Consider the following 13,451-nt stretch of genomic DNA (forward strand, 5'->3'; position numbering starts at 1 on the left):
TGTAAGAAATCTCATTATAGTTTCAGTCTGAATCTGCCAAGGTATCTAAAAATGTGTAGATGAAAAATCAAAAGAAAACTTAGTTTTACATGTTTCAAGAAATAAATGGAGTGTTGAAAATAAGAAATCAGAATGAACACTTAATTAGTTTTATTTTATACATTGTGTTTTTCAAGATTGGACAAACAAATGGTCAATCTTTGTATCCTTGCTGCAGCAATTTGTAGTAGTGGCAATCATTTCCTTGTCAGTGAGAGGAAATCGAAACTTAAGTGTTCCGCCTTAACATGTACCGAGCTGTGGCAGACTACTTCTTTGTCTGTTTGAGAAGAAATCTGATCATAGTTTTAGTCTGAATCTGCCCAGGTATCTAAAAGTGTGTAGATGAAAAATGATCAAAAGAAAACTTACTTTTCCATGTTTCAAGAACTAATTCAAGAGTTGAAAATAAGAAATCAGAAAGTACATTTAATTAGTTTTATTTCATACATTGTGTTTTTCAAGATTGGACAAACCAAATTAAGAGTAGGAATGTTAATTCCTCCCATATGTTAAACAACTATTTCTACACTGGGCTTTAAACTTGGATACAGTGAAACATATTTGTCTGTTACCTTTTGAATTATACACTCACCAGTCACTTCATTGGGAACACTTGTGCAATCTAATGCAATCAATTCTGCCATAAATTCTACTTATACAAAGCTTATACATTTTCAGTTTCAGTGTTTGTAATATTTTGCCCCCCTCATGTATGTAAAGAGTGGACAAAATATCAGGAACACCTTTCACCATTGTTGTACTGGATTGCATTAGACTGCACAGGTGTTCCTAATAAAGTGGCCAGATAGGCTACAGTACATTTGAAGATAGCAGCTAGTGAACTAATTGATGCTTTCATTGTGTTATCACATTTTATCAATCATAACATTACAGGAATATAAAACATTTCATGTTTCTTTTGATCCACTCAGTTCCAGCCCAGAAATATGCATGAAAAGAACATGTAAACTCTAATTTTAACTGTATTTAATTTGCACCTCTTTTTTTAACCATTTTTATTGTGGAATGGAGTTTTATGATGTTATCAGTGGTTTTATGTAAATGGTATTCATCTCTTATGTTCTGTAATCAGCGTTAGTTGATTAGAATGGGAGCACTCTCATTTCAATGATTTTACAAAGAATTTGAACTTTGATGATTGGTTACAAAATGATGCATAAATGTAGTTTATCCTGGGGGATTAACCAAGCTACAGTAAGTTAGGATAAATATCCTGCAATTTTAATGCATTTGTGTTTTTTTTGTTTGTTTGTTTTTTTGTATTTAGACATTGAAGTGAGAAAACATCAAAAGTTCTTTCAGCATCCTTTAGAAACTTCTGCAGACCAACCATCCACTATGAACTTCATGCTAACCAGAAACCAGCAGAAAACAATCTGCTCACAGCTGGGAAATTTGAAGCTACAGCTGTTGTACAAGGCCAGCGTCCATGGTTTCACCGGGCCAGCCTTCCACCAACGATGTGACAACCACTGTCCCACAGTGTCTGTGGGCTATAATACCTCTGGTTATGTGTTTGGAGGCTACACCAATCAACCTTTCTGTCAGTCTGGACAGTTTGTGTATGATGACCAGGCCTTTCTCTTCACCTTCAATGGAGAAAAGCTCAATAAATATCCAGTCACTGGTCCTGGAAATGCAGTAAGAATGATGGGTAACTCCGGTCCAAATTTTGGAGAAGCACTGGTTCTTGTCAATGGAAATCAAGCAGTAGTTCATAGCAATCCAGGAAATTACTACAACTTCAATGCTGCAGACATGCATGGCAACGACCTCCAGCTGACTGAGTGTGAAGTCTATCAAGTTCAAGTTGAGGGTGAGTTAACTTTAAATAACCGTATTTGATGCCTTGCTGTGGGAAATACATACAGGGTCTATGATATATTTCATGATGTATCATGATCTGAGCACCACCAGTATTTAATTCCATCATATTATTGTCCACTCTTGTTCATTGTTCAAATCATTTTTTAAGACTAAACCAAACAAACTAGCTAACAAATAACTAATATGTGTTAGGGAGAGCACGGTAGTTATCGAAGTGGGAAGGAGGACTGAATTTTATATTTCATGTCATGCTTATTACTTATTAATGCCCCCATGCTCCCCATGACTGAAAAAAACAGTATCTCAAAATAATGTAATCGTAAACTGCCTATACTGTCCATCATCACTGCTACTTTTAGGTATTATTGTTGAACTTGTTAAATTTCATTGGGTTAATTCAGTATCTGCATAAATGAACCCAAACAATAAAAGGATTATTATTAGTATCATAAAATATGGTGTATGATATTAATGATATCAAGTTTTGTTAATGTGTCATGTAATCCCATCACAAAGAAAAAAAGTTGTCTAATTTTTATTTTTTTATCAAACTGAATAAGATCATTGTTTTATAAAAGGAATTTCTCTTCAACAGAAAGCACTGAACTTGAGAAGCCTTGGAGGACAATAGTCTGGGAATCTGAGTAAGCTGGATACAGCCACCATCCTACACATAATGCAATTAATATGCTTTACTGTAGTGCAGTGTACTATACTATATACAGTATGACACAAATTGATGATTGAACAAATAGTAAAGTGAGTGTGTTCCACATGCCATGATATGCAATGCTGCTGTGCTTGATTTATCTATTTAAAATTATGATGAACTCCATGTCTATACAACATATTGTTTCTCATGTTTACTGTGCTTTACAGTTTTTAATGTACAATTCTTCACAAACTGTCACAAATTAACCTGCTACCATCATGGAAGTCAACTAGCTATGATCAAAAAATCTCTGTCACAACCCACAGCCCAAAATCAACTAACAATCTTTTCACCAAAGGAAAAAGTTTTTTATCCTCTACTGTTTTTACAGGAAGAGGAAGGAGCTGATGGACAGAATTAGGAGCTACAAACCCATGGTCAGCTCTGTGCCCCAGTGTCGGGTCTTGCTCATAGGAGCAGTTGGAGCTGGAAAGTCCAGTTTCTTCAATTCTATTAACTCTGTATTCAGAGGCCACGTCACCAGTCAGGCCACCTCTGGCTCCTCTACCACCAGCCTCACCACACAGGTTAGTTCTTTACATTTATCAATGACTAAATGATTTCTGTTTACGGTGATTGATTTCAAAATGGAAATCCTGCCCAGTCCCCATTCTATGGTCTGTTACCCATCTCTTTGTACCCGACAGTTTCGTACCTACACTTTGAAAGCGGGAAGAGAAGGAAAACCTCTGCCAATCATCTTGTGTGACACCATGGGATTGGAGGAAAGCACAAGGGCGGGGCTTGATATAGATGATATCAGCAGTATCCTCAGAGGTCACCTGCCTGACCGTTATCAGGTACAGCTTTTTATATATTCAACAGGATAGTGAATGTTTGAACCATTGATTCGGTTGTAGTAACCTCCAACTGTCCTTGTCTTTCCCTCCAACTGTATCACTCAGTTCAACCCCTCTGCTCCTCTGCAATCGGAGGCCAGCAGCTATCGAAAGTCTCCAGGCCTCAAGGACAAGATCCACTGTGTGGCTTACATCATGGATGCCTGCAAGATTTCCATCATGCCCAAAAAGCTGCAGGAAAAACTGGACGCTATCCGCAGAAAGGTCAACTTAATGGGTCAGTGAAATTGAGTCCTGATGTACACACAAGGGGTAACTACTGAATTTCACATCTTTATCTCATATCTTTAAATGGATTATTTCTTTATTGTATTTTAAAAAGTATACTACTTTGTGACATTCTGTAGGCCAATCATCAGATTCATTTTCATCAGTATTAACATTAATCCAGGTGATTGCTGTCTATGCAGTACAAACAGGAACTGCCAGTTGCCAAAGCAGCATGACCTTTGATGACATAGATGTGCCACAATGTAAACAAATAGGCTAAAAATGCAAGGTATACTTTTGATTTAAGTTCAATACTCGCACATTCAATAATAACAATATAACTTTGCATCAGTCTTTACCAAACTAATTGTGTATTGCAGGATAAAGCTTGACTGATGTTCTGTAGCTGTTATTTAAACCTCATGATGTGATATTGAAGCCTGGCACCTTGCGCAACTTGACACTAGACAGGCAACTGACCAGCTGAAGTTAGGGACCATCAAATGTGCATGCAAATAGAAGAGGGGAGTTTGCCAAAGTTTTGGTAAATAGCTTTCTATTTTTTTTTTTTTTCACTGACACTTCAAACTAACTTTATATTCATCTGGAACGTCTACCATCACATGCACAACCTCCACTATGTCCTAGTCTATTTTCACTATTGACTTCCGCCCGGACCTTTTAAGAGAGACAGTTTTTTTCTTCTCTAATGTTTCCAGGGATTCCTCAGCTGGTCCTGCTCACTAAAGTAGATGAAGCCTGCCCTTTGGTGATGGAGGATGTGAGAAACGTTTATAAGAGTGGCTACATTAAGGAAATGGTAAGGATTTTATACAGAAAAAAATTCTAGATTTATTGTAGTGTTTTTTTCTTAGTTTTTGCCTTAATGGAAAGATATAAGCTGAAAAGCCAGTCAACGTCTCTCAAAATTTCATGTCCCTTAGTTTAGGTTCAGATAGATTCAAATCTACTTGACTGTGTAGGATTGAAGACACTCTTAACACAAATCTAAGTGACCTCATTTTAATCTCTGCAAGTCTTTCACACCATGGAGTCACATGGTAAATTAGACCTTAATGGCTCACATGTAGCAGCTCTCATGGTGAACAACCCAGGAAGTTTAAATTCCTGGGACTCCTGTGAAGTGTCTTGGATGAGTGGCAAAACATAAATTACATAAGTCTAGTGAATAGTTTATTCCAACTTTATTTTTTTCAAACAGGTTTTTTCTCTCCTGTTTTTCCTCAGCAGGCAGTGTTTGAGCACTGGTACATGAGTGGGATGGCTGGTTATCAAACCAATATATTCAATATTTATTAGTCAAGTGTTTTATTTGGCTTGTAATGGGTAACCATAATCAGCCTAAGTACTAATACTCTTTTTCAACAGTTGGCACAATTCTCTGTGGTCTTCAGAAAAAATATTTTAAATCTTTTGTGCTTTGTGATACAGATGCAGGAAGCGAGTGCTCGGCTCGGTGTGCCTTTGTCCTGTATTGTTCCCCTGAAGAACTACACTGAAGAGTTGGAGTTGGACACAAACACTGACATCCTGCTGCTCAGCGCCGTCATCCAGATGCTTCGCTTCGCTGATGATTACTTTGATAACATCAGTCGCAAATTCAGCAACATTGAAATCAAAGAATAAGTATGTGTGCAGCAGACACAATAACCTGAGCAACTGTAATGAAATGTCCCTCAAAATGATCCATGCGTGTGATTCTGTCTAGTGCTAGTTCACTGTTAACCGTTCTTATAATACATCCATGGTGTTAACAGGGTGAGCAGTGAATCCCAGAATTCTTCAGGAACTTGGTGCGCCTCCTCCTGGAGATTTCCCAAGTGTCCCTTGGAATGCTGGGAGATGTAGTTCTTTAAGCGTCCTGCGACTGCACTGCACCTCCAGTTTCTGGCTGATATGATCCTCATTTTGATTGTGTCACTCAGCTGCAAAATATTAAATTTTCTTTTTGATTGTGTAGCAAACATTTTATATTAATAGAAAATTATTACATGATAAAGTTTTTACATGACATCAGTCTGAAATGTGATTGTGATTTATTTCGTATCATTTATACTTTTAAAAATGAAAAACACTTTTATTAGTTTGTTGGCTTTTAGTGGGACATTTCATTACAAGTTAAGTTTGACCAGCCAACACATCAGACATTTATGATGATATAAGTATGCAAATGTATTCTTTACTGCATTATATTAAACTATACGTCTTCATCTTTTTGTTCTTTGTTTCATGTGATTGAGACTGCAGTCACAGTTAAGTTTATTAGTGCTCATCTGCATTTGCCCTCTTCTTCTCATGTACTCTTTCATATAGTTTTGTTGTTACATTAGATGTTGTCAAATTATATGTATAAATTGTACTGCCACATATCTTTCATTGGACAAGTTTTTTTTTTTAAATTTACAGTTTGCTTTTTGTGTTTCCCTTACATATTATACAAACTACATGTGATGTTATGTATAAACTAAATGTCACTCAGGACTACTGTGGAATAATGAATATAAAGAATTACACAAACATTCCATGTTTCACAACAGCTACAAAATGTTGTGCATCCTGAATAAAGTCTTGTGAGAACCATCACTGTACCAACAGCTTCAAGACTAAGAAAACACAGTATTTAGTCTGTACATACTCCACTGCCACCAAACCATTCATGACAGTTTGGTTTTTAAGTGATTCGGGCTCTGTTCTTTTTCATGAGGTTTTGTTGTAATAATTCATTTTCAGTTTTTGTCTTTCCAGTTATTCAGATGTTTGTTATAATTAAATGTATGCTATGTTGCATGTTATTTACATTCAGCTTGTGCTTGGAGTCGTGTCAATGACAATAAAAGCTCTTGCTGGTGTCACAAACCGGTTCAGTGCATGTGACAAAGAGGGGGGACAAGTCAGGTTAAGTGTCAATTGAATGTTTTATTGGAAATAAAAACATAACTTCTTACAAAAGGCATTAGGTTAGATGTGGAGCCTAGAAGAGAGGGAGACAATGGGTACATCCTCTCTTATTTGATATTTCCTTGCTCCTCGCCCGAACCGGAAGTTGTTCTGGTCTGCCATTTTGAAGGCCATCCTAAGTCTCTTATTTCTGCTCCAAGGAATGAGGAGGGATCTCTGAGGAGCTATGAGGAAGGATTAACTTTAATTTTATCCATAATAAAATTAAGGGAGAGTCTGTCTGTCAGTAAGAAACACATTTTAAACACATTTATATTATACATCATTTTTTGTCATTTCCATTCAGTCATGTGAGGCTGAATAGTCCTGAGCAACAGGTTTGATATGAGTTACATAATTTCCCTTTTTCCTGAAACATTTAGTCCAAAAAATACACCCTGACCATATTCTGGGTTATTAAATAATTAATTCACTATCAGGATATGAATAAATAATTAAAAAAATAATATAAATGCATTCTGCCAGTAGAAATGATTCATGTGCCTCTGAGCAGGACACGGTGGGTCTGTAAATACAGAATGCAGGTTTTTATTCATGTGCAGGTGTTTGTCAAACAGGTAACAGGCTGCAGAGAGAAAACAGCTGCTGGCAATGATATCTTTGAGCCTTTATTAGTGTCAGCACAGTGCACATGTATGCAGACACAAACTCCATCAGAAGTCACTACAGCTGTCAAAGATGACTGACAGCTGATCCAGCTGTGATCAGCTGCCGCTGTCATCAGAAACAGACGTCGCTTCACATGACACTTTAGAGGAAAGGACGTCTTATTTCTCTTAAAACACATTTCCTTGTGTCTTCTCTCCTTGCATGGTTTCCTTGCTTCTCTCCGTGCATCCTCAGTTGGAGGGACTAAGATGCAAGGAAAAGACACAATGAAGTGAGGGAGTGGATGTAATTTAAGAGACTTGGGATGTACCCAATGGGACCAGACTGGTAGTTATAGGCTATGGTTGAATAGTCTTTCTTGCTTAGAAGGTTCCTAACAATGAAAGTATCTAGGTGACCATGATAAGAGCTGGTCGAATTCTCTAAATGCTAAGGAAAGGTGCTCCAGTGCTTCAGTGTCTACCCAGGTGTCATCCCCTTTACCTTAACAACCCTCCCTGACTGCCTTTAGCATAGGGTACAGTTGACTATCCTTTATTTACTTTCATACAATAATTGGGATTCAGGAGAGTGAGCGTGAGCAAGCATTCTCAATGTGACAATTTAAATTTAAAAAGAAATCCTGACCATATTCCAGGTTATTAAATAATGAATTCACTATCAGGATAGAAATAAATAATTAATAAATAATATAAACACGGAAGTCTGTCTTTCAAGGAAAAGGGACAATGTTTTTTCAACATGTCTGAAACTTAAGAATGATAACATTTACAGTAGCATGCCTATCATGCATACATTTATTTTCATACAACATTAGCATTCTCAATATGACAATTTCTTTTCAGTTTGTGACTGGTAGCCTATATTCCTTTTTTTAATACAAACCTTGGCAATGAAGTCATATTTTTCACCGCCGTTTATATAGCGCATAACATAATATGGTATGAACACACAGGGCGAAGTATCTAAGATGCAATTTTTGTAGTCCATCTTTGGAACATTGTAGTTTCACCACGGCACACCTACATCAATAACATCCACCATTGCATAATTACGTAGTGGAGTCGGATTCTCTTAGCACCATAGTTGTCTTTTCCTAAGTCCTTATGAATTTTCCTTCACATTTTTCTGTGACCTTGTGATGTTTTTCATCAAGGTCAATGAAAAGTGGTTACAAAAAGACAATAGGATGTACTTTTCGACTTTTCGACCACAGCCATAGCTTTGGCTGAGGTCTACCCAGGTGTCATTGCATTACCTTAACGACCCTCCATGACTGCCAGCTCCTGCAGGAAGTGGCCAGTTGAACCACTGCAGGCAGAAAGGAGGGGTCATGACACCCCCCTCCATAAGAAGGGAGTTCTACTAAGAACCTCATATTACACATCATAAACATTAACACCAACACTTTAAGATTACCAATTTGTCGTAGTTAATGCATTACCCATAATCCACTATCAGTACTGCTCTCCTTCCGGGCTGCATCCTCCAGTGCATCCCTCCGTCCCCACCAACCTAGCATCCTTGGTACCACAGGAGCAATTTAAAGGGATGAAGGACAGAAAGATGATTAGAGGAGAGCATGGAAATGAGAAACAATCAGCAGCATGAAATTAAGGGTTCATTGGTGCACGAGAAAGCACATCTGCAATTACATTTTCAGCCCCATTAATATGTCAAATGTCTAAATTGTATGGCTGCAGGAACAATGACCACCTCATCAGTCTCTGGTTAGGATTTTGCAGGAACTTCGGAAAATGTAAGGTGATTATGGTCAGTGAAAACTAACAACGAAGATACTCCAGAGCCAATACAGATGTTGAAATGCTGCAGAGCCCAAACAAGCGCCAATGCCTCCCTGAGAGTTTTTACTTTATGTTCATTAATAAATGTAGTTACATGCTCTGGCACAGAGTTTAAGTTGTTCCAGGATAACCCAGTTGCAGAGATCCTCAAATGTGTCAACTTTAGATGCTGTGCCCCAGCAGTTAAAATGGGAAATCAAATCATGGGTAAATTCATTGTAGGTCTGATTTTCAAGCTTTTTCCTAGATTGAAAATGAGTGGCGGTATGCATCCGGCACAAGTTCATACACTTTCAATACTGCTGACTTTAGAGGATGATCTTTTGTGCAATGCTCCAGCAAAGACTGTAAAGGATGCTGAATGAAACTATCTACAAGGGAAGCCATCCTCACAACCAAACACCCAAACAATTCTCTACAAACCTTGACTGGGACACATGAGAAAACCAAACCCGGGGCAACAGGAGAACAAGAGCCTTACACCTATAATGATGCTAACTACAACAGTTGAAGCTGGCTAACTAACTCATCCCTAGTCTTTGTGCAGTAAGTGGTGGGGAGTAATTACACACACCAAACCAGTGGTGTGAAGAAACCAGGAAGCAGGTGACCTTCTCACAGCCAAAGAGATGCTCCCGAGCTAAGAGCTCTACCCACCTTCGCTGCCGTCTAACATAGACCCTATGAATCCCACAGGGAACCTGCTGCCAAGCCTAACAGGGAAGAAGGTACTCCTGCTCAGACAGACACCAAAATAGCTTACAATACAAAAACAATAAATAAATAAACTGAATTTCAAGATTAAATACTTATTGTCATTTTTATAAAGTAAATTTGTGGTTATAATTCACAAATAGATTTAAAAAAAATAATAATAATTAATTGATTATTTAATTAGAGGTTTACAGCATTCTTAACAGAGAGAAATTAAGTTGTTCTGCCAAAGTTAAATTATAAGTTTTGAGTCTATTGAACACAATGTTTTTCAACAGCTTACAGTGCAATAAATAAATAAACTGAATTCCAAGAATGGATACTTTTTGCCATTTTCTGCCTCCTCACAGCTCGGTCTGTAGGAACTGACGCTCTTCATCAGACTCATCCTTTGAATTATTTTTTTTAAAACTTTATTTTTTCAAAGTTTTCATACATGCTATTCCCATTTAACAGCTCATGATATAGAAATCATGATATAGTAATCGTAGTAGAAAAGGCAAACCTAAATTAAAAAAGAAAAGAAAAGAAAAGAAAAAATGAATGTTTAATAGGTTGATTGAAAAAATATATATAGAAAGAAAAGTATATAGACAGACAGATAGATAGATAGATAGATAGATAGATAGATAGATAGATAGATAGATAGATAGATAGATAGATAGATAGATTTGCAAATTTTTGACTTGTCAAAGCAGGAATTAATTAGCAACAGGTTGAATTAATGCAGTCATAATTGTGCAAACTAAAGTTTTGACATAGGTTTTCTTTTTATTATCATTGACTTTTCCCACAATTTTCAGCTATTTGATAGAGTAGGCCCAACAATGACACAGTGATTAGTTTATTTTGCGAGGCATCTGGATTCATGAGATCACCAGACCACGTGAGAATCCAGTCAGTGCTGCAAATCTAGTTGCCTCGCAAGGTAATACAGAGATAGACAGACGGTTGATCCAATCACCTGCCAAGATTTTTTTTTTTTTAAAGTGCCTGCCCTTTTCCAAACAGTTTCCATGGACAAGTTCTTAGATGGTTCTGTGTAATAAACTTAGTGGTACTGAAGTTGGTTGTCATTTCAGGAAAGTTTAGTAAGAAACTCACTCATTTCTCTCAGGAAAACCAGAAGAGGTTGAGGAAAAGCAAGTGAACTCGCCTCATATAGATTCAGGATAAGAATGCCTGAAGCCCACTGTGTGCCAATTAGTTGTGCTAAACACCTGAGTTATATAGTAAGGAGGTCAAATTTGTTTTAAATGAAAAGGAGTTAAATGATAGGTTTACAATTTTTCAAGTCTGTCTTAAAACAACAGTCAGGTGCCCATGTGAACACTGAAAGAGGTTTTCCTCGCTGTAGTCATTCCTCCTGTTCATATTGATCATTAAATGATCCTTTTTAAATGTGCTTTCAATGGTAGTGATGGGGGCCAAAATCCACAGTGTGTCCACACAGTCACAGTAAATTAAATTAAAATAACAGAAAATTTTCACAATAAAAAATGCAAAAGACAATAATAATCAATGGATGATAAGATAGATAACACTAACAAAAGTTGTGTTGTTTGAACTGATTTGACAGAAGATAAAAACATTTACAACTGGTTTACCAAGTATGTGATGATCACAAACAAAAATGCATTAAAATGAAAATGCTTCAGCAGTCTGAGTTAGTCATATGAAATAGATATCTGCCACATTTAGTCTTTTTAGCATCAAATTCTTTGTGTTTTTCTCAAACAGTGTTTACCTGTTTAGTAACAAGTATAGTAACAAAAAGAGGAACTCTAAAACTACTGTACTGTTGAAAGATATCAACTTGATTTGACTCATTTGAACTGAAGCTTAATATTATCTTCAGATATATTTTTAAATACATTTTTTACAGAAGGAGGCTTGTGGATTTTGGCCACCATCACTTACATTGTAAGGGCATTATGAAGGGATCTTCTAATGGCCATCATGAAAAGGAAGAATGATTACAGTAAGAAAAACATTTTTCTATGTTCATTTGGTCCCCTGACTGTTGTTTTAAGACCGACTTGGTAATATTGTGAACTTGTCCTTTAAACTGATTTTTACATCAGAGACAAACACTTTCAGTTTCATTTCTGTCAGCTGGTGCGTGACTAGCCTACCAGGCAGCACCCTGTTGAACCTGAACACGTGTCTAAAGGAAGCATCGTGGGTACGTCTCAAGTCTCTTATTTTATGGCTCCTCGCTCCTCGCCTGAACTGGAAGTTGTTCCTGATGCGCATTTTGACGAGCGTCCCAAGTCTCTTATTTTGCTCGGAGGAGCGAGGAAACATGAGAGCAGCCTTCACGGAAGTCTTTAAACGGCCGACACGCCCCCTTATTGGATATCAGTTATTGATTGGACGCTGCACTTGATCTGACTGATCTGATACATCACTACAGTTTCATACCGAAGTGGAGACAGATTACAGATTAAATTTAAGTGTATCATTCCCAAGTTTAATGTGTATTTATATATTCATCATATAGTTAAAAATCTGTTAATTGTCGACCTGATCAACAAAAGAACCATTAACAACTTTCGTCATGTATTAGAAAGATTTTTCTTTTCATGATCTTTTATTTCCTCCATTAAACTGTTTCTTTCTGACAGACAGACTCTTCCTGACTTTAATTTTATCCATAATAACAGTTAAACACATTTATATTTTACATCATTTATCGTCATTTCCATTCAGTCACATGTGAGGCTGAAAATTCCTGGGCGTCGGGTTTGATATGAGTTACATAATTTCCATTTTCCCTGAAACATTTAGCCAAATATATATTTTCCAGTGTTCAGAAAAAATGATCATATTCTGGGTTATTGAATGATGAATTCACTATCAGGGTTATCAAAAAAATACAATAAATAGTATAAACGCATTCCGCGAGTAGAAATGGTTTCTACAGCTGTTAAAGCCGACTGACAACGGATCCAGCTGTGATCAGCTGTCGCCGTCATCAGAAACGGACATCGCTTCACGTGACATTTCGGAGGAGAGAACGTCTCATGTCTCTTAAAACAAATTTCCTCGTTTCCACTCTCCTCGCTTGGTTTCCTTTCCGCCTCTCCTTGCATCCACGGTGGGAGGGACTAAGACGCAAGGAAAAGACACAAGTGAGGGAAACATGGATGCAATTTAAGAGACCTCTCAACTCAACTGTCGAGAAGGGGAGGTAAGGCTGAAAATATATGAGGGTTGCTTATTTTGCCAAACTTTTATGAACGCTTTGATTTTTATGATCGATGGTATGTGGCGCTGATGTGACATTCAACATTAAAACTGTGCTGGACAATTGGTTGTAATGATTAATACGTTAAAAACAAACAAAAGCACTCTCTGGATTAACAATAATACAGTTTTAAAACTGATTCTTTAAAAAACTAGACACCAGTGTGATGATGTTGAATTGCTTGTGATGTGGGGAGAAAACGTTTGGACTCGGTATCCTTGCCGCAGCAATATGTAGGTGTGGCTGACCATTTGTTTGTCCATGTGAGGAAATAGAAAGTTAAGTGTTGTGCTTTAACATGTACTGAGCTGTGACAGACTATTTCTTGTCGGTCTGAGAAGAAATCTGATTATAGTTTCAGTCTGAATTTGCCAAGGTATCTAAAAATGTTTTGATGAAAAATGATCAAAAGAAAATTGACT

The 13,451-nt window shown here is 37.1% G+C and overlaps 2 protein-coding genes across 9 annotated transcripts in view; one reads left to right on the plus strand and one right to left on the minus strand.

Annotated features, from left to right (window-relative positions):
• LOC121900483 (interferon-induced protein 44-like) overlaps positions 1–13,451 on the plus strand; it is a 39,062-nt gene that overhangs the window by 18,064 nt on the left and 7,547 nt on the right. For 4 of the 8 annotated variants that reach the window (XM_042416862.1, XM_042416863.1, XM_042416866.1 and 1 more), the window contains 7 exons: positions 1,331–1,879; positions 2,486–2,534; positions 2,934–3,129; positions 3,250–3,402; positions 3,508–3,679; positions 4,392–4,492; positions 5,125–6,423. The exons of 1 other annotated variant lie outside the window; for it this stretch is intronic. In XM_042416862.1, coding sequence (XP_042272796.1) covers positions 1,331–1,879; positions 2,486–2,534; positions 2,934–3,129; positions 3,250–3,402; positions 3,508–3,679; positions 4,392–4,492; positions 5,125–5,319 — 1,415 coding nt within the window. In that variant the 3' untranslated portion in view covers positions 5,320–6,423. Of the gene's footprint in view, positions 1–886; positions 1,007–1,330; positions 1,880–2,485; positions 2,535–2,933; positions 3,130–3,249; positions 3,403–3,507; positions 3,680–4,391; positions 4,493–5,124; positions 6,424–12,873; positions 12,973–13,451 lie in introns of those variants that run through there. 3 more of the 8 variants (XM_042416864.1, XM_042416872.1, XM_042416867.1) reach the window with 3 other exon arrangements.
• rabgap1l (RAB GTPase activating protein 1-like) overlaps positions 1–13,451 on the minus strand; it is a 159,434-nt gene that overhangs the window by 8,738 nt on the left and 137,245 nt on the right. The window lies entirely within an intron of this gene.

Source organism: Thunnus maccoyii, chromosome 7, assembly GCF_910596095.1.
Source record: "Thunnus maccoyii chromosome 7, fThuMac1.1, whole genome shotgun sequence".
NCBI lineage: Eukaryota > Metazoa > Chordata > Actinopteri > Scombriformes > Scombridae > Thunnus > Thunnus maccoyii.